Source organism: Mus pahari, chromosome 11, assembly GCF_900095145.1.
Source record: "Mus pahari chromosome 11, PAHARI_EIJ_v1.1, whole genome shotgun sequence".
Classification (NCBI taxonomy): Eukaryota; Metazoa; Chordata; class Mammalia; order Rodentia; family Muridae; genus Mus; species Mus pahari.
Genome location: NC_034600.1, coordinates 70,737,362 through 70,757,180, shown reverse-complemented (window position 1 = coordinate 70,757,180; position 19,819 = coordinate 70,737,362). Strand labels below are relative to the sequence as shown.

General features: G+C 41.1%; 1 protein-coding gene across 2 annotated transcripts in view; it reads right to left on the bottom strand.

Moving 5' to 3' along the window:
• Positions 1-3,791: 3,791 nt before the first annotated feature.
• Retreg1 (reticulophagy regulator 1) overlaps positions 3,792-19,819 on the bottom strand; it is a 133,656-nt gene continuing 117,628 nt past the window's right edge. For both annotated transcript variants that reach the window (XM_021208422.2, XM_021208423.2), the window contains 6 exons: positions 11,695-11,821; positions 9,606-9,690; positions 7,713-7,850; positions 6,288-6,352; positions 5,922-6,048; positions 3,792-4,569 (listed from right to left, as the gene is read on the bottom strand). In XM_021208422.2, coding sequence (XP_021064081.1) covers positions 4,076-4,569; positions 5,922-6,048; positions 6,288-6,352; positions 7,713-7,850; positions 9,606-9,690; positions 11,695-11,821 — 1,036 coding nt within the window. In that variant the 3' untranslated portion in view covers positions 3,792-4,075. The remainder of the gene's footprint in view (positions 4,570-5,921; positions 6,049-6,287; positions 6,353-7,712; positions 7,851-9,605; positions 9,691-11,694; positions 11,822-19,819) is intronic.

The window sequence follows — 19,819 nt, the reverse complement described above, 5'->3', positions numbered from 1 at the left end:
CTGCTTGAGTTCCAGTCCTGACTTCCTTTGGTGATTAACAGCAATGTGGAAAGTATAAGCTGAATAAACCCTTTCCTCCCCAACTTGCTTCTTGGTCATGATGTTTGTGCAGAAATAGAAACCCTGACTAAGACAGTAGGTGAACCCAGAGCAGCCACACCACCAAAAAGGATCAGCTCTTCCTGGATGATGACTTCTGAAGCCTGCACAGATAAGAGTCCCCCCCCCTTTCAGCTAACCTTCCACATTCTGTATAGGTTAGCACCTCTTGAGGTACCATATAGTCAGTGCAGGGTTATGTATAGCCGGTTGGAAGGGTCAGGAGGAAGTGCCTAAGATCTCAGATGAGGATCTGATGGCTCTCCCCATCCCCTCCTCAGTAAGAGAATGTCAACAGCCCCGGGCTTGAGGGTTACCTATAAGCTTTCACGACTTCTTGGTGGACAGCTTTCTACAACACACTCTATCCTGAATGCTGCAGTTCAAGTAGAAGGACAGAATGCATTGACACAGTCCTGGGATGGATGTCCATGGTCTGAGAAAACAGTTTACCAAGGGCTGCACGATGATATCCTGCAACTATTAAATGTGGACACATAACCATATAATTACAAACAAAAATACTAAAATAGTTTTGAATTTGTACATACTTGTAGCCTTATATCAGTAGCATGTTGACATTTACCAGTTTTCAAAAGGGAGAAATGGGTGCTTTTTAAAATAAGTACACATATTCAAATAAGTGCCTTGTTTTCAGCACTGGAGAGGTTGAGTTAGTAAGATTGCTATGAGTTCAAGGCCAACTTGGGTAACATAGAAAGACCCCTCCCCCAACGAGTCTGTACATAATACCTAAATATGAGGATATTTGCTAATTATGAAACTTTTATAATAATTTGTTTTCCCCATATTCTATGAAGGTAGGCAGGAAGAGATTTCATCCCTTTTGAAGATTTTCATTGTAATAAAAAGCAAGTGTTTTAGAAGGGTTAAACATAAGCCTGGGCTAACCTTCCAGCTCAGACTTTGGGTTCCTGAGCACTGATGAATCATCAGGGTTCTTACCAAAGTACATGATGCTGTGTGCCGTTCCCACTCTATGGTCGTCTTCAGGAAAGGAGGAAACTTTTCCTGTAACTCCTCTATAATTAAAGTAATTCATGCTTAGGGGGGTGGGGGACTCCACCCTCTCAGAGAAGAAAGGAAGAATGGGGAGAGGGACTGTGTGAGGGGTCGACCAGGAGGAGGTGGGGCAGTGATTGGGATGTAAAGTACCAAAATTAATGGAATAAAATAAAACAGTCCATGTTTTAATGACTACATAAAACATGTATCTTACATGTACCCAGTTGTTTTCACATTGAGAAAATCCTGTAGTTTGTATAAGTTCTCATTGCAATGGATACATAGTCCCCTTCTATACTAAATCACTCTTAGGGCTTATTTGCTCCTGTAGCCTAAAAGCAGAAACACTGTTCCTACTGAAAGCACTCGTACATTTCAGCATCCTATGTTTGAAATAGAAGTCCGAGCACAGTCGCCTTGCTGTACAGTGTGAATTAGTCACAGATTCTTGCCCAAGTCGTAGTGGCATGCATGTGACTACAGTGTACTTCTCTGTACTCCCCCATACTGAAGACTCTACTGATTCTTCTTTTAATTTGTATCTAATATTTTAGTGTAGATTTCTTTTTGTTCATTCCATCATCATTCAGCCTTCTGTAGTTGATCTCCTTTTTAATTTTATTTAATCTTCTTTTTTACACTCCAGATTTTTATCCCCCTCGCAGCCCTCCCTCTGACTGTTCCACATCCCAGACCTCCTCCTCCCCTTGTCTCCAGGAGGATGTCCCCACCCCCCACCCTACCAGACCTCTCCATTCCCTGGGACCTCTAGTCTCTTGATGGTTAGGTGCATCATCTCTGACTGAACCCAGACCTGGCAGTTCTCTGCTATATATGTGTTGGGGGCCTCATATCAGCTGGTGTGTGCTGCCTGGTTGGTGGCCCAGTGTCAGAGATCTCAGGGATCCAGGTTAATTGAGACTGCTGGTCCTCCTACAAGGTCACCCTCCTCAGCTTCTTCCATTTTTCCCCAATTCAAACACAGGGGTCAGCAGCTTCTGCCCATTCATTGGTTGAAGTAAAATTCTGCATCTGACTCTTTGAGCTGCTTGTTGGGTCTTTTGGAGGGCAGTCATGATAGGTCCCTTTCTGTGAGTGTGTCTTAGCCTCAGTAATAGTGTCAGGCCTTGGAGCCTCCCCTTGAGCTGGATCCCACTTCGGGCCTGTCACTAGTTTATCTTCTTGTAAGTGATTTAAAACATGATCTTTGATTATTCATCATTATAAATTTTTTCTTCAATAAAGAAACTGCTGATCATTTTTGTTATTTTTTTAAATGTCTTGACTAAGAATATTTTCTAAATGAAGAGGCATACACATAAAAAAGAATACTGGTAACAACTGTTTTATAAATATGTGGCTGTATTTTTCTTCACATCCAGCAAATGTATTGAATAGGATTCAGATATATTCTTCCCAGACTCACAGAGTTTCAAGATTTTCTAACACAAATTTACATTGGTACCAAAATGGGCAAGAAAATGAAGGCACAGGCTCACTTTGTATCAATAAAGGTCATCAAACACGTTGTGAGGCACTAATGACATAAGCATAGAAGGTCAATCAAAAATAAGCAAGTAGTCAGAGTCTTCAGGAACTTCCTCCCTCTTACATTTGGCAAAACTCAGTCTAGATATTTTAATACCTCAGAAAGAAAACAATAAATAAATAGGAGATGGTACATTAAAAGATCAAGTTACCTGTAATTATTCTTTAGAAATAGAAGAGATGAAACTGAAACACAGATTTCTATAGTCTTAGATTATTACCCTTCCTCTGTAAGGGTCTTGTGTGTCTGTGTGGAAATGCCAGCTTTAACTGAAGATTTAAGATAGTTGCTGACATGGTCCCTCAGTCCTACTAAAAGATTGTTTTGCAAAAACAACTATCATGGTTTCCACTGTAAGTCAAATTTGATTATGTAAAGGTGATGAAAAAAAAAAAAAAAAAACAGTTTAAAGGAAAAAGCATGGTCTAGATTCCCAGTAAGAAACGGATTACATATTGAGACTGCAGTGGCAGAGATATAAACTTTAAAGTTCAAGCAAGTTCCTCTGTTCTGCATTTGTAAACTGAAAGAAAAAACAAAAAAACAAAAGTTGTTTTTCATCACCAATGACCACATCACTCGTGGCCATACCAGTAGCTAGTTTCACAATCCTAGGAGACTATAATACAATACAGAAACATCAGGGTTTGCTTACATCTGAGTGTGCAAGATAGTGCACACTTAACATTGCAAACATTGCAAGAGCATCATTAAGAGATACATAACTGCCTGCTTCCTATGGGTCGGTACCACCTCTTTTTAAGACTAGATGTGGCAGTCAGTGGAGCATGCCACTTGACAAGTAAGCCTACGTCTACAACTGTAGAAGTAACATGGAAATATTTCGGCCTATAGGTAGTACTTATTTTTAAAGGTTTTCCTAGAAAATTAATTTTGACAGCAGGTCCATAGCGCTTCAACTAAAAACATTTGGGTAATTTCTCCTTTTTACATTAACATCTATCAGAATTTGATGGACTGCTTCCGAGATGTGCTCACAGCTGTCATTTTTTTCAGCAAGTTATGATAGATCTCTGCATGCTTGGAAATTATAAAGAAAAAGAATACTTATAGAAAGACCTTAATAGTTTGACGGGGTTTGGTGTGGTTTTTTTTCCTCTTCACTTTACAAACAGCCCCTAAGCACTTAGGACACCACAGTATGTATATATGTAACTATAAAGTTCATTTCCATGCTTATTACAGAAAAATAACTATCAGAAATGTCAGTCTATCATTATCAACTGATACACATCCAACTCACTATAGAAGGGAAAAGAAAACAAAAAATCTAAAGTAATTAAAGCTTACAATTCAATTTTTTTTCCATTTTTTCCCCCTGCTTGTTTGAACATTTTAGGTGGTTTATCTGTGCTTCGCTCGCTGCCAGGTGATTCCCGGTTAATGGCCTCCAAGCAGATTGGAGAGGAAGCCTGAGGATTTCTTACTTTGCTGGACTTCTGCCCCTTGGTCTTGTGTTAGTCCCAGCTCACTCTCAATTTGATCCAGCTCTGCCTGGTCAAGTAGTTCAAAATCATCCCCCTCCTCAGTGTCTGTGTCCTCTCCCGCAGTGGGCGCCACCTGAGCGAGTGCCTGCCGGGCTCCTTCTAGCTGGTCTTTGATGGCAGCTGTCATGGCAGCTGTGATGACATCCCCAGCCAGGTTGCTCATCAAGTTAAGGGCTTGGTCGCTCTTGAGAGGAAGCGAGAGGCCAGCTGCTGACTGCCGTTCTTTGCTTGGTCTGTGAGCACTGTCCAACTGTTGCTTCTTTCTCTTGAGCTCTGTGGGTAAGCCAAGGCTTAGTTCATCTTCATCATTTGTTCCCGTCCCATTTTCCAGAGATGGAAAATCTGAAAGATCTCGAGAGAAAACTTCCTCACTGGGCCGGTCAAGATCTACAAAATGCACAATAGAGTTGGTGAGTGAGTACCAGAACACATCTGAAGTAAGAGCTGTCTACAGTGACTTTGACCAGAACCCTCAGAGCAGTGGTCTATGAGAATCACTGTAGACCCCCACTAGAATCCCACATAATAGACTCCTACTGAATCTATGGCAGTATCTCTCCACAAGTAGACAAATGCTATATATATATATATATTCCTTGTGTTTTTAGCTTTCCTATTAAGCATAAAATAGTGTATATAAGGATATTCAACTTTACCTAGTGTGAGCTATGGGGTTTAACTAAAGTTTTTGCTGTTTCTGATATTCTTCACTGTCAATTTGATTGAACTTAAAATTACATAGGAGGCACTCCTCTTGGCATGTCAGTGAAGGTGTTTCCCGGGGGGTTTAGCTAAGGAGGGAAGATCCACCCTGAATATGGTCAGCACATAGGTAACTGAATAAAAAAATGAGAAAATGGGAAAGTGCTGGGAAGTGGTGGCGCACACCTTTAATCCCAGCATTTGGGAGGCAAAGGCAGGCAGATTTCTGAGTTCAAGGCCAGCCAGGTCTACTGAGTGAGTTCCAGAACAGCCAGGGCTACACAGAGAAACCCTGTCTGAAAAAAGAAAGAAAGAAAGAAAGAAAGAAAGAAAGAAAGAAAGAAAGAAAGAGAAAAGAAAATGGGAAAGCAAGCTGAGCAGATGCAACATAAGCATCTGTTGCGTGTTCTTGCTACTGCAGCTCGAGCAGCCCTCACCACCAGGCTTTTCCACCCTGACAGGCTTTGCCCCCAATATGTGAGCCTAAATCAAGTCTTTTCCAGGTTGCTGTTACCGGGTATTTGCCACAACGATGGGTAAAATAACTAACACGGTGTTCGTCATAATCACTCCACCCTGCCCTTTGAAAATATATATGATTATTTAAGGGATCAGTGGGTAAAGAGGGACCTGGCAGGAGATCCCAAGGATCAAACTCGGGTGATCAGGCTTGGCATCATCAGGCGCCATATTCCACAATATGTCAGTCACTCCAAAAAGAAAGTTGTATCAATTGGTGACCACTCAGCATTCCCTCCCGGCAGTCCCTCCCTCTCTATGGACTTGGCTGTTCTGGAGAGACCATTGAACTACCATTAGAGAGTAAGAGGCCTCTGCAGGTAGCTTCTCTTCACTTAGCAGCTCTTTCACGGTTCAGGTGGGCTCCCCCAGGTACTTCATTCAGTTTTAAATTGTGGTTATGCCCTCTGTGCAAACCGTCCACATTTTACGAACCACACAGTGGTTGTTGGAAGCTAAGTAGTCTTTCCTGTATTCAGTACCAAGAAAAGTAAGAGAGCCCGGAAGCATGATCTTACCATCAGAAGTGTCTGTCTGTGGAGTGTACCCCTCTGAAAGGTTGAAGGTCCCATTATCAGTCCAAGAGACCTCTGACACATCTGTGTCTGACACAGATAACTCTTTGGCAGCAACTGTGAGGCTAATCTGTGTGAACAGAAATCACAGTGGCACATTTTAAACTGAAGAAAACCTTTTTAAAAATCCATATTACCCCCCTAAATTTTAAAATAAAAAAAAAATCAGTGATCATTTTCCTTTGAGATTATTTAGTCATTTCATAAAACAGAAGATAAATTGTGTTACACACAAGTCTATTAGGACAATCAATCTATTTTATGTAAATAAATGACCAAACCACACAGAAACAAATTGACCAAAAATACCTTAGGACAAAGAGCTGAAAAGTCTAATTCACTGTCATCCTTGTGACTTTTTTCTTTATCTGCTTCTGTTGAGGAAAAAAGGGGGGTGGGAAGCATTTAGTTTCCTCCAAAGCTTAGACATAGTATGTTTATTTTAATATATTCTCTCCACATCCAGCTATACATTCCAGTGCTTCCCTCTAAGTGTATGGAGGAAGCTATACATATTTGCAAATGTTTGTTTTCCAGGGGAAATGGTGAACATCTGTGTTCTCACAGCATGACCCAGCAGGAGCAGCAGCCCCGGGAGCTCTGTAACAATGCAGACTCTAGTGTTATACTAAACCTCCTGAGTCAGAGTCTGTACTGTGCTGTACACGCCGGGTCATTCGTCATTCTGATGACCCTATACCCTGAGAAACTGTAAAGTCATATGTATGTATGTATGTATGCATATTCATATATGCATATTTTATATGTGATTTATTGTATATATTAGTTTCTTTAATCACACTGAAACTCCCCTTTTCTTTCCCTTGTTATTTCAGTCTCCTCTTACATGACTCCCACACTTATCCTTACTTCTGAAAATTTCAATAACCCACCCAAATAAAATAAAGTACATCATACATAACAAAACAGAGTTGTTAGCCGGGCATGGTGGCACACGCCTTTAATCCCAGCACTTGGGAGGCAGAGGCAGGCAGATTTCTGAGTTCGAGGCCAGCCTGGTCTACAAAGTGAGTTNAAAAAAAAAAAGAAAGAAAGAAAGAAAAAGAAAAAGAAAGAAAGAAAAACAGAGTTGTTGAAGCCCTTTCTCCTTCCCCTGCCCATCTGTGTATTTTGTGACTTATTTACATTCTGTCCTTTGACAGTCTCATGTATGTGTGTAATAAATCTTGGTCCTTCGCCTCTCTGCTGCCCCTCTCCTCCTGCTGATGCTATTCTTTCCAACACCTCTCCTGCTCTCTCGTCTGCACCGTGTGTGCCCCAGGAGTTTAAATGGGTTTGACTGGATGACCATGGGTGGACATCTTTTCTGAAGCATGGGAAACGTGTCAGTGCTACTCCACTGAAGAAAGTGACTCTCTTCCCAGCAGCCCCTGGTAACTGCCAGTAGACTTCAGGGAGGAGTGGGAGCTCCAGAGGCCTGCCCCCTTCCAGGATGAAATGGTGACAGGCACAGTCTCGTGTGCTTCTTGTGCAGGTTACCTCGATGGGAGTGAGTTCATGGCTGCCATCTTTCCATCCCCTCTGTTCCTTGCCAGGGTAGGGTGATTACATCCATGTCCCATTGAGAGACAGGCACAGTGTGTACTTTAAAAGTCAATCTACTTAACTGTACATGTGAGAAAAGAATAGAAGCCAGAATAAGAAGAGACTACACAGATTACACAGGTAGAAAAAGCTTTCCACACACAAAACTAATATTCAAACTAGACCTACCAGATCTCTCACGTTTCTTCTGGTTAATATATTCTCCAATTCCAAAATCTAGTTTTAATAGAATGGACTTGACTTTGCTGTATATTTTTTGTCCAATATCATTACATTTAAACAGTGGACACAAAAAAGCAAACAGTACTGAAAAATAAAGAAGAAAATAATACAGGTAAAGTGTTCATTCTGAATGCTTACATTTTAGTATTTTACAAGGTAATGTTTCATTTATGGGGAAGTAGCAGCTATGTTGTTAGGGTAATCCCTTCATCAAGTACACTCCTAATTTATATTCTTACTCTGTGGTAAAAAAACGTACTTTAACACACACACACACACACACACACACACACACACACACACACACACCATAAAAACTTATAACCACTGTCCCCGGCTAAAATCTTACTTTGGTTTAACATTGCCGTTTATCATGAGAACATGATTTCCTCTTATTAGCTTCTTGTCAATGATACTGGGATGGTGTTTTGTGGGGTTGCTGTAGCTGGGCATGCAGTTGAGCTCGGCACAAACAAGATGGAGAACGTCTTGCTCCTAACTCTCCTTTGCCAGCACTTTTCTCACTTATTTCCTACATAATGTGGATCCAATAACTACTGTAAGTTCTATTTGGAAGACTGGATGGAGCTTCAACCATTTGCCATATGTGCTGTGCATTAAGAATACAGAAGGGAAGAAGCCACGCTGGCTGTACTGTGTGTGTTCAGTGTTCGTTGTTTGGTTGTTGTTGGGTAATGTTCTCTTTTAGTCATATTTAAAGCCCAGTGGAGTATATGTGAAACTCAAAAGCCAGCGTAAACATGGAAATGTAGGGTTAGCAGAGATACTGCCCCGCTGAGAGCTAACAGCCAGATCTTCATGTATTTTAGGAAAAGTAGAATATATAATGTGAAGATCTTTTTAGAGTTATAATTCACATATAACAAATTACATATAATGTTACAATTTGATAAGTTGTGACATGTAATCAACAAGAATCCTTGGTACAATCATGACAGTAAACAGTTTACTGCAAGCAAGTTGCATCATGTTGGTATTAATCCTTCCTTTTTGCCTCTTGCCTCTTTCTGACCCCACCCTACTCATCCTTGGCAACCACTGACCTACTTTTTGACTATTCTGGAATTATATGTAAATAGAATTATATAGTACATGCTGTGGCTTTTTCCATTCAGCCTAACTACTTTGAAATTTATCTATAGTATTGCATGCATCAATTTTTAGTGCTGGGTAATAATCCATTATATGGATATAGCACAGTTTATCTATGTCTCTGCAAGGTTCGTATGAATTGTATCCCTTTGTGCTACTAAAACCAAACCTGCCATGAACATTTGTATATAACTATTTGTAGAGATGTAGCCATCTGTTTCTCTTGGGTAAATATCGAATTGTGAGACAGCCAGCTGTTCAGTAGATACAGCCATTCCGTTTTCTGACTGCCCCATTCTACCTACCTACCCCTACCGAGAATGAGGGCTGCTCTATGTCAGTGCTCTGTATTTGATGTGATGTTCTTAATTTAGGCCTTTCTGGCAGAGATACAGTGGTATCTCATTGTGATTTTACTTTGGGTCCCACAAAACATGCACAAAGGTAAGAGTGTAAGTGTATTTGTACAGAGTGGGGCATAGTGCTCAGTTAAATATTCAATGTAGAACTTAACATTATTTTTTTTAGGATTCTGCATTTTGCATCTGTGCTTCCAGATGTTTAAATATAATTGTCTCTAGGGGACAGGAGGAATGTCATTGACGTGAGACTTGTTTGATCATTCAGAGCTTCCCTTTACCCTTCCAGACTAAACAGAAGATCTGAGAAGCACTAATGAAGCCGTCCGTGCCACACAAATTAGTCGAGTGCTTTTACTATACTTACACAGTAGGTAGCTGAGTATGACCCCAGGAATGTAACTTCCCAAGATTGTAAAAAATGTGCACACACTGCAGACCAGGAGGCAAAACTAGAAGTAACAGAAATAGCATGGGACCGTTATCCACAACAGTAAGGCACAGTAGAACACACATGATGTGCATCTTGTATTATGTACGCCACGTGTTTCTTCAGCAGCCCTTTTTATACTTGGGAACACCAAGGAAGCATTTGCACACTTCAGAATAATCAATCTGCACACAGAGGCGCTAATTCTGGAACGACAAGTTCCCTTACGCGGGCCTGTTGATGTACTACTGCCAGGTGCAAGAGACTCAAATAGTAACATGTCCCCAGGAGCGACTTTTACTCAGCCTGATAAGTAATCAAGCTACTACCATAAAACCACGGAAATCCAAAGGCAGAGCCACACCTGCTGTAGGAGTGCCTGGATGAATCTGATGTAATCTACTGCTGCTAAACCTTTGGCATAAGTCTGCAAACATCATAATCCTAACTGTACCCCCACACATCTGGGTTACCTCAAAACTAAACCGAATGTAATGAGACTTTTACAGTGAAATCCATTTTTCTCCTCTCTGTCAATTACAGAGCAATTTAAAACAGTCTTAGCAAACTGCCCTAGGTCACATGGAAAACATCAGTCTAGAGAGGTTTCTTCTTCATTCTTCACTTGTTTCCTGCACTCTGCTCATGAGGCATCTAGTTTTCTATGCGTTAGTTTTACCTGGAAGTACTGAATTAAACTGCCAAGCATATTCACTAAGGGGCTCTCGAAAATAGTAAAAGATATGCATCTCTGACCATAACCTGGGTAAGAGAAAGAACAGGGGCTCTAAACTTCAGGCTAACTGGCATTTCATCCCACGTGGTTAATAGAGTTCAGATGAACATGTGGAACAAAACGAAGAGCCTTGAAAGGATTTGGAGTTCTAGAAGCAATGTCTCAGGAGTTGAAGGAAGAAACACGTCAGCCCAGGCTTGAGTACACCCAGAGGTCTGCTGTGGGAAGAGGTTTGTCGTCTCCTGTATTCTGCAGCATCATAACCTTTAACTAACTGGACATTAGTTAAAAGGACTAAGGCACATTCATGCAATGCACAGCAGACATTGTGAGTTGAGAATCTTCCAACACTATATATAATCATGTCGTGTTGGTCAAATAAGCACTAAAATTTGCTGTGCCTCACATATATATCAATTCTAAAACTGACTGTGGTTAAAGAAATCCTTTAAAATACAGCACTGCCAGTTCAATATGTACAAAATGTTCCCAGGCGCTGTTCTATTAATACAGGAGAGGTTATGAGACTGCCTGAACATAGCACGCGGAGGGGATCTTAATGCTGGTATTTCTAACTTCACTTTCCAACTTCGAGTGAATAGTGCTAGAACCACTGTTGTCTGTTGATTGCCCTGTCCCGCACTAAGTGAAGCCCCGATCACAGTCTTCAAGTGTGCATTTCTCCCTCTCATCACAAAACAAAAAACAAAAAACAAACAAACAAAAAAAAAAACAAATAAACAAAAAAAATCACTCTTATTCCAGTTGCCTGACCACAGTGAACGTTTTTGTCAAAGCTCGTTTGGTTTCTCTGTGTTATTATTCCAGGATGGGGGGCTTGCTGTGTAGCCCCAAGCTCATGAGAAATTCATGATCCTCCTGCCTACCCAAGTGTTGGGGTCACTGTGAGTGCCACACTCACAAGTTTCCTTACAATAAACCAAAACGGAATCTCAACTACATTTTTAGATTACAAGTGAGACTCAGTTATCTCTGAACCCCTAAAAGGACTGTTTATCTCAACTGCCTTTGATTTCAGAACCAGACCACAGATGATAACCAAAGTTCTTAATAACAACACTCCTTTCCTTTTGTTTTAAATATTAATTGAGCCCTATCTCAATTCCTTCTAAATAGTGGGCTAAATAAATCTCTATAATATATAAATGCTTAAGAGTTTCACATGTGACCATGTCTGAGCCTATAGTATGTTCAATCTAGGGAGACTTTCCCAGCTAAAACAGGTCACCTCATTTGTTCCCCAGTTACATTGAGTATTTAAAAACTTGCCTTGCCAGGGCTCTGCTGTTTAAAAAGAGACATTTCTTGAAGAAACATGCTGAAGTTCATCCATGATTCTGCAATGCAGTGGCTCAGTCTGGCTCTTTCATCTGGCTTGGAATTGATGACTTCCCAGCTAAAGAGAGGAAAAAAAGGTAATTGAACATCAGCGACAATAACAATAACACCTACAACAGCGTCCAACCACCAAGCAGTCATAGCTTCAGCAAATATTCATTGAAGATTACTGTGGGCCTTATTATGTTCTGAGTTCAGAGAGCTAACCAGCCAGATATGGAACTCCAAAAGCTTAGATGCTGACAGAAGCAACTAGCTACAGAAGTAGATAGCTGACTCCAACATGGGAGACATTAGGGGGGCTGGGGCTGGGGCTGGGGCTCTGGGACATAGTCCCTAAAGAACTCATTGTTTTAGTTCAGATCTGGGATGAATTAGTACTTTACCCCAAGGGCTGACTATAGAGCATCACAACATAGATATATAAAGGCCCTAGAACAGGGGAATATATAGAGGCCTAGAATAGGCTCTACCCTGTCCAGCCTTGCAGTGTGGTGCCAGAAACATGAACCAGGAGAACAACAATTGAGTGAAGCTGACAGGAATGAGGCATAGGTCATGTTGGGACTTGCAGCACTTGTTGAAAACTTAAACCCTAAGAATAAGAAGCCACAGCACATCGAAAGAACCAGGGATATTAGACATATAATGAATAATAACACCAGCAGTATGTTCTCAATATATGAGGTAGCTGGCCAACTCTAGAAAACTATTAATTCAATGGTGTCTTACTACACCCCTTTTTAATTTTGAAAACAAAGTTAGTATGCATGTGGATACATGCCATGTCACACATGTAAACATGTCACGGAGTATGACCGGAAGTCAGAGGCTAACTTTGTAAAGTGTGTTCTCTCTTCCACCGTTTAGTGGATTCTGAGGATTAGCCTCGGGTTGCCAAGGGTTCTGCATCAAATGTCTTTATTTGCTGAGCCACGTTACCAGCCCAATACTCCCTACGCTTCTGAAGTATCTTTCCCCAGTCCCCCCCCCACACACACACAACACATACACACACACACACACACACACACACAAAACGCATACACACACGCACACAAAACTCACACACACACACAATGCATACATACACACACACACAATGCATACACACACATACACACACAACGCATACACATACACACACAACGCATACACACACATACACACACAATGCATACACACACAACGCATACACACACACAACACATACACACACAATGCATACACACACACAACGCATACACACACACAACACATACACACACACAATGCATACACACACAACGCATATACACACACACAACCCATACACACACATACACACACAACCCATACACACACACAACACATACACACACACACACAACGCATACACACACACATACACACACACAATGCATACACACACACAAAATGCATACACACACACACAAAATGCATACACACACACACACACACACACACACACACGTTAATTTGTTTAGATGCTATAACTCTGCTCTGAAGGCTGCTTTTAGGATTTGTGTCAAGGATGACATCATATATTTTATTTAGTAAGTAATGCCCTAACATTGGAAATGTTAATGTTAGTATAATAGTCAATTCTTGCTACAAAGGTCATGTTAAGGACTTTTTGATGGACTTCAAGTGGACATTATCTGCTAATTTATTCACATTTTTAATAAAATAACGATCAGTTTTCTCCTTTGAGCCTTTCATCATGATGAATACATTACTTCTAAAGCTTGAATACCCACGCTATTGTTTTTCTATAAATGTCTACAGATTGTATCATTTGCTGGGAAGAAAATACTCAATTTGTAACTGATTTTCACTGATGTTTCTCCACCTTGAGAGAAATCTCGGGTAATGATTTTAAAACGACACATCCCATTATTTGCAGCTTTGATATTGGTAAAACAAATAATTCTCATTGATAACTGAATTGTTATAATCCTGAACAGAAATGCAGTGTATGCAGATTGAAATTAGTGTCTAAACAAATGATTTTGGAAAATGTAATGAATGTTGAAGACAAGAACAAATGTTCTCAGATTGTGCCAAATTCAATTTGATGGATATAGGACTTGAATATAAAATATGAATTAGGAGATGAAGAAAGGGTATCACTTAACATTTATGGACCTTGGACCCAAAAGAATTGATTGCTGCAATATAATTGTTGAAAATTCTATAGTGAGGAGCTGGAGAGATAGCTTAGCAGTGAGAAGCATGTGTTGCTCTTTCAGAGGACTAGGGTTTGGTTCCCAGCACACACAGCAGCTCATAACCATCTGTAGTTCCAGTTCCAGGGACCAACTACTTCTTTTAACCTCCACATGTATGCATGTGTGCAGTCCACATATATATATACAGGCAAAACACCCCAAAACATAAAGATAATATTTTTAAAAACCAATGAAACAGTGATTGTTATAGGAATACATGTCTCTATAGTCTTCAAGTGAGTCAACCACTAATTTATGTCACCACATTTTTATGGGTAACAGAGTTCTACAATTTTAGTGAGGTCAGACCTAATGTCAGTTTTTTCCATTCCTTCATGTTGTGGATGGAGAACATTAAACCCACCTACTTAGGGACAGAGTCATGCCCTAAGAACAAGATTCCTGACTTCCAATTCCATTGTGCTTAAACAATGTGACCTTCAAACAACAAATAAATTCATTACAACCCTTAAAAAAAAACCACATTATTATTGAGAATAAGGAACATTCCTTGTTTCCCTTCTTCCTAGAACGAAGAAAAAAAGAACTGTGATTGGCCAACACCAGTGTGGGCTCATGCAAGCCCAAGCCTTTCCAGGAAAGCTGAGCATGTCATGTGCAGAATCCAAACACTCAGCGGAAACGAAGACCCATGCGTAGTAGTTCTGGAGGTTAGGGCCAGTGACGTCCGCACGCCACTTGTTGCTCCATCACAAAACTCTAGGTTTCCCTAGAAAGCCTGGGAAACATAATAACAGAGTAGTAATCTCTGTGAATCGAGGACAAGGTTTGGGAGACATCTTTCCCTCTGGCTGTCTTATCATCATCATCCTTGCAGTAACTGATATGCAAGTAAGGCCCCACCATCATACAGGGAAGTGAAATGCACTTTAGCCTTCAAAACAGTTCTAGTTTTTACCAAGTTCTTAACCAAACACCACACACTATCTATGATGAAAGTTCCTCTAAGGGAAAAAATTTAGTTACCACCAGTGTTATTGTTATTATTTCTTCCTTGCTTTCAGACAGGACATGCAAACTCCAAGTTCAAAGCGAAGTAGTGTTCTTGGTGTGTCGTGACTCCCTCCCAACCTTGTGTTTCTTAACAGTGAGCCAGTGGTACACTGTGGCCACTAGAGAAGGCCCACTGAAGCATCACACTTGGTTCCTACCAGTTTCAGTTTCTCAGGACCCTCGTGCCTTTAGTCCTAGGTGTCTATGTCACTGCACAGATCCCAGTCCCCTTGTAGCCAGTCTAGCTTTCAAAGAGGCTTGGCCCCAGAATCTGCAAATCTTCCTCTCTCTCAAGATAGATAGATAGATAGATAGATAGATAGATAGATACATACATACATACATACATACATACATACATACATAGATAACAGATCAATCTCAATGCCATTTACTTAAGTTTTCTTTAGTCTTTTTAGCAAGGTATTGATCAACCTTTAGCCCCAAACTCCTTTGTCAACAGCTGAAGAATTTATGGGCTGTAAACATAATATGATGGCTCCTGGGACAAGCAGCCCCTTTATCAACAGGAAGAAGTTTTGAATTGAATTTTAGGCCAATATCCTTGCTTTTCTGTCTCCCTGTCCTGGTAAACTGTAACTAGTCATGTGCATGCTGTGTGGAAGTCCACCCTTCGGAGTTTTTCATTGGTGGTGTCTGGCTCCCAGGCTACTGAAATGGGCCTGGACCTCACTTGAGAAGATCCTGGTGGAGCAGTTTGGGGGAAGCTCAGAAACTTGCAAGAATTAGTGTCTCAGGCACTCTGCACCATGTGTTTCTTACCCTAAGAGTCACTGTGAGCAAATTATGTGGAAGTACTATTTTTTAAAAAAATAGAGATAGAGGTATTTGCTAGGGCAAGATGGTATGTCAGGGGCTAGATTTACTCCTTTTCTTGGGCATTAGGTGTGTGTGCACGCGCGCAAGAGAGAGAGAGAGAGAGAGAGAGAGAGAGAGAGAGAGAGAGAGAGAGAGAGAGAGAGACTCTTACAATTGTCTAGCTCACTTCCTTTACAGGTTCCAGAAGCCAGAGCAGGGAGAAGCCACCCAGGTGGGCTCTGTCATCTCCTTGAACTGACCCAAGAGTGAGGAGTTCACAAGCCAAGCCCTAGAGTAGATGAATAGAGAATGCACTTAGTAGGTCCGCAGGGGAATCCCCTGACATTTTCAGCATAGGACTGATAGGTGTGTCTGCATTCAGAACTCAGACAGCGGAAAGGGGCCGTGGTGACCGCATAGAAAGAGCAGTGTCTGCGCCAAGAAGCCTCCTGGTCCCACCAACTCAACTAGAAAAACCTCAAAATCCCCAGTCACTGATAGAGCCCCCAGTGGTTCTATCAATCTCAACAGCCACAAAAAACAATCATCTGAACTAAGCTCTGCCCTGGTCCTGAGGGCAACTTTTACAACCAGGCTCCCGAGGGGCCACCCTGACTCAGTCGTTCAGCAGGTTCCAAAAAAAGTCAAATAGGTCTGAATCGCCTTTTTAAAAAAAAAAACAAAAAACTTTTGTGCATGTCTTATGCGCTATTTTGTACTTCTTTTCCTTTAAATTGATAGTTATCAGGGCTGGAGAGAAAGCTCGTCAGTTAAGAGCATGCACTGCACTTCCCTAGACCAAAGCTTAGCTTCAAGAATGGCCCCCTCATGCAGCTCACACAGGCCTGAAATTCCAGAGCCAGAGGGGTCCAACACCTGTAGCCTCTTTGGATAACTACAGTCAGGTACACAGACTCACACAAAGCAGATAATCTTTACAAATATAATGTTATGAAAAGCAAGGTTTGAGGAGTTTTGGTTTGTGTTTTTTTGTTTGTTTGTTTCTGAATCAAGATGTCATATAGCCCAAGATGGCCTTGAACTTGCTATGTAGCTAAGACTAGCCTACTATGCTTGCTTCTCCTCAGACTTCTACTTACAGAGTGCCGGAATTCTAGCATGTGCCATCATGCCCAGTCAGAAAAGCTGGCTATAGTCTAACACTTAACCTAATGGAATTCTCAAGTGCTGTCTGTGGCTTCACAGTGTAGGACACAGTATTCTCCATTAGGGGGTTCTCTAAGATCAGGAAACATGAGAGACAACGCTCTTTAAAAATAAACTGTCTTTTTGAAAGCGGAGAGATGTGCTAGCTAGGGTTTGACCAACAACAACACTCATACCGAAACATGTCTTGGTGTCATTTTCAAAAAGTAAGATCTCTTGTGGGGACTTTGCTTCTCGTATTCCACTGAGCCCACAGCAAGTGTGCTTACTGTTACAATTCCTGACTCCACAGACTTCAAGTGAGGAGCCCTCAACCAGCGAGATTACACGTGACCACATAGTACGTGAGAACACACCCATGCACACATGGCACATGTATACACAGAGAGAGAGAGAGAGAGAGAGAGAGAGGGAGAGAGAGAGAGAGAGTTTACACATGAAAGTTACATATTAGAAATAGCTTTTAATCTCAAGCTACTAGAGAAAAATTAATTTGTAAGCTAAGGGAGTTAGATAAGAGAGACAAACTTGTTAAATACAAATGTTTTCATTGCTGTGGACCATGTAGGATAAACTTGTAGCAGTGTGGTTATAGACTCTCCCAAAGTGCAAAGTCTATTTAAAACTGAAGACTATTTTTCTAAACAAAACATTTTTAATATATTAAAAACTCAAATTCTTTTACATATTTTTAACTGGTTAAAGGAGATAATTACCAAAGAGATGGGGAAGAGAGAGAGAGGAAAAACCAAGTGTGTGTGTGTGTGTGTGTGTGTGTGTGTGTGTTGTATGTGTGTGTGTATTGGGGGAGGGGCTAGAATATAAATGAATCTTGAAGGTTCAGTTTGAATTCTTAGTACTGCTAAGACCAAGAAGCAATGTAGAAAGCAAGGCCATCCACAGACTAAGGCCACTTTCCTTTTGCATAAAGCTGTTTTTCAGTTTTATTTCTGCCATTTGTAACAAAATAAAGTACTAACACATTTTAAGCTAAAATAATGGAAAACTGTACATTTTAAATTATGAGCCAGACAACTATTAAAAATAATTATAGAATAAGATTACATAGATTAGCAAAACTTTTTATTTAGGTAACTTTTTTTTTAGTTGAAAAGAGCCAGGGAGATTGGCTAACAATTCAGATAAACACAGTAACCCATTTCAAGTCCAGGGTGTCATGCAGCAGGAAACTACCACAGACAACACCTTCTAGGGGACAGGCACTCTACCGACGCTTAGAAACCCAATAACCTCATTTCTTGATCATGTCTGATTTATTATATCCCAGGTTACTGCCGGGATATAAATCTGTGTGGCTCAAGGTCACATGTAACAGGAGTGACTGGCACAGGACGTACATGGCCCACACTGGAACATACAGATCCCTTCAGAGATGAATGGCAGAGGGCATCCATCCCTAACTACAATGAAATGAGTCAGAATAGACACAGGAAAAGAGCAGCCCTGGTCCTAGGCCAAACCTGGGCCTCTTCTCTCTTTCAAGCACAGTAGCAGTTTCTACACAGTTCCCACTGGCCATCCTACAATCTGAGGCCAGCTGCACAGACTAAATTATATCCTTCTTTATAATGACGGCCCTGACTGCGGTCTGCTAAGGGCTTCATCGGCGAGCACTGTCTCCGATCATCACTACGTGATCCTTCTCTCAGCAAGTCACCACAACACCCTGCAAGTCAGGACTGGTGTGCTGGTCTCCATTTTACCCCCAGAGAAAACCGGGCTCAGGAGATCTGTCACTGGCAGCCATGCTCTTTATATTGTCTTCATGCAGAAATTCTGTTGTGATGGTTCATGATCCTTGTAATGCTCACTCCCCATTTGTTTTTAAATCACATTTAAAATGCTGTGGACTCTCTTCTGAGCTCTCTGAGACAAGCAGAAAGGGCTGGGGACAGAGCTCGCTTGGTCCAGTGCTTGCCACACACACACACACACACACACACTTCTCTGGTAACTTTGTAGATTTGTCATAGTCATGTGTGATTTGTGATCCAATAATCATTTTCAAACTTTCCTGGCAGAGCACTCTGGGAAACTGTTTCACAGTGTGATTTTATTAGAGATAGGAAGTATACATAAATCGAAGCTAAACAGTATTTTTCAGAAAGTTAGCCATGTCATCGTTCAATGTGACAAGCTTTTAAAAAAAGATTTGTAATAACTTGTCACCTAGCAACTGTGACAAACAGCTGGTGCAGCCCTCACACCTATAAATATGTTTTGGCCTAGAGACCTTTCATTCTCGGCAAGTGACTCAGGGTCTCATGCTCACTGCTGGTGACCATCTGTTGATGCTAATTCCTGTTGAATCTTTCTTAGAAAGGTCAGTCAATATCTGGTTACAGACTTTACCATTTCTTAGTGTAACGTGTTGGAATTTTTTCTTAATCCCCTGGAGACTTGCTATGCCCTCTCTGAGTGAATATGTGTAGGGAGAGGAACAAAATAAGGACAGGGAAATGTCCCTCTCCACACACAGAATTAGAATCATGACGAAGCAAATGGGATGTGTCAACTGGAGGATTAAACAAGCAAGCAAGAGATTAAACAATTACAGAGTGCTCAGAGAGAGCTCTCACTTTCTCAGACCAATTAGGCAAGGGGCAGCTTCTCCCAGGGACAGGGACAAAGAGGCGCCAGCTTAGTGCCTGTTTTTCCTACCCACAGAAGCTGAGCCCCACCTTCTTTGGGGAACTTAGTGTTCTGTTTAGACCCCTCATACACAGACACGCACACAAACATGTACACTTACACACAATCATCATGTATGCACACACACACACACACACACACACACACACAGC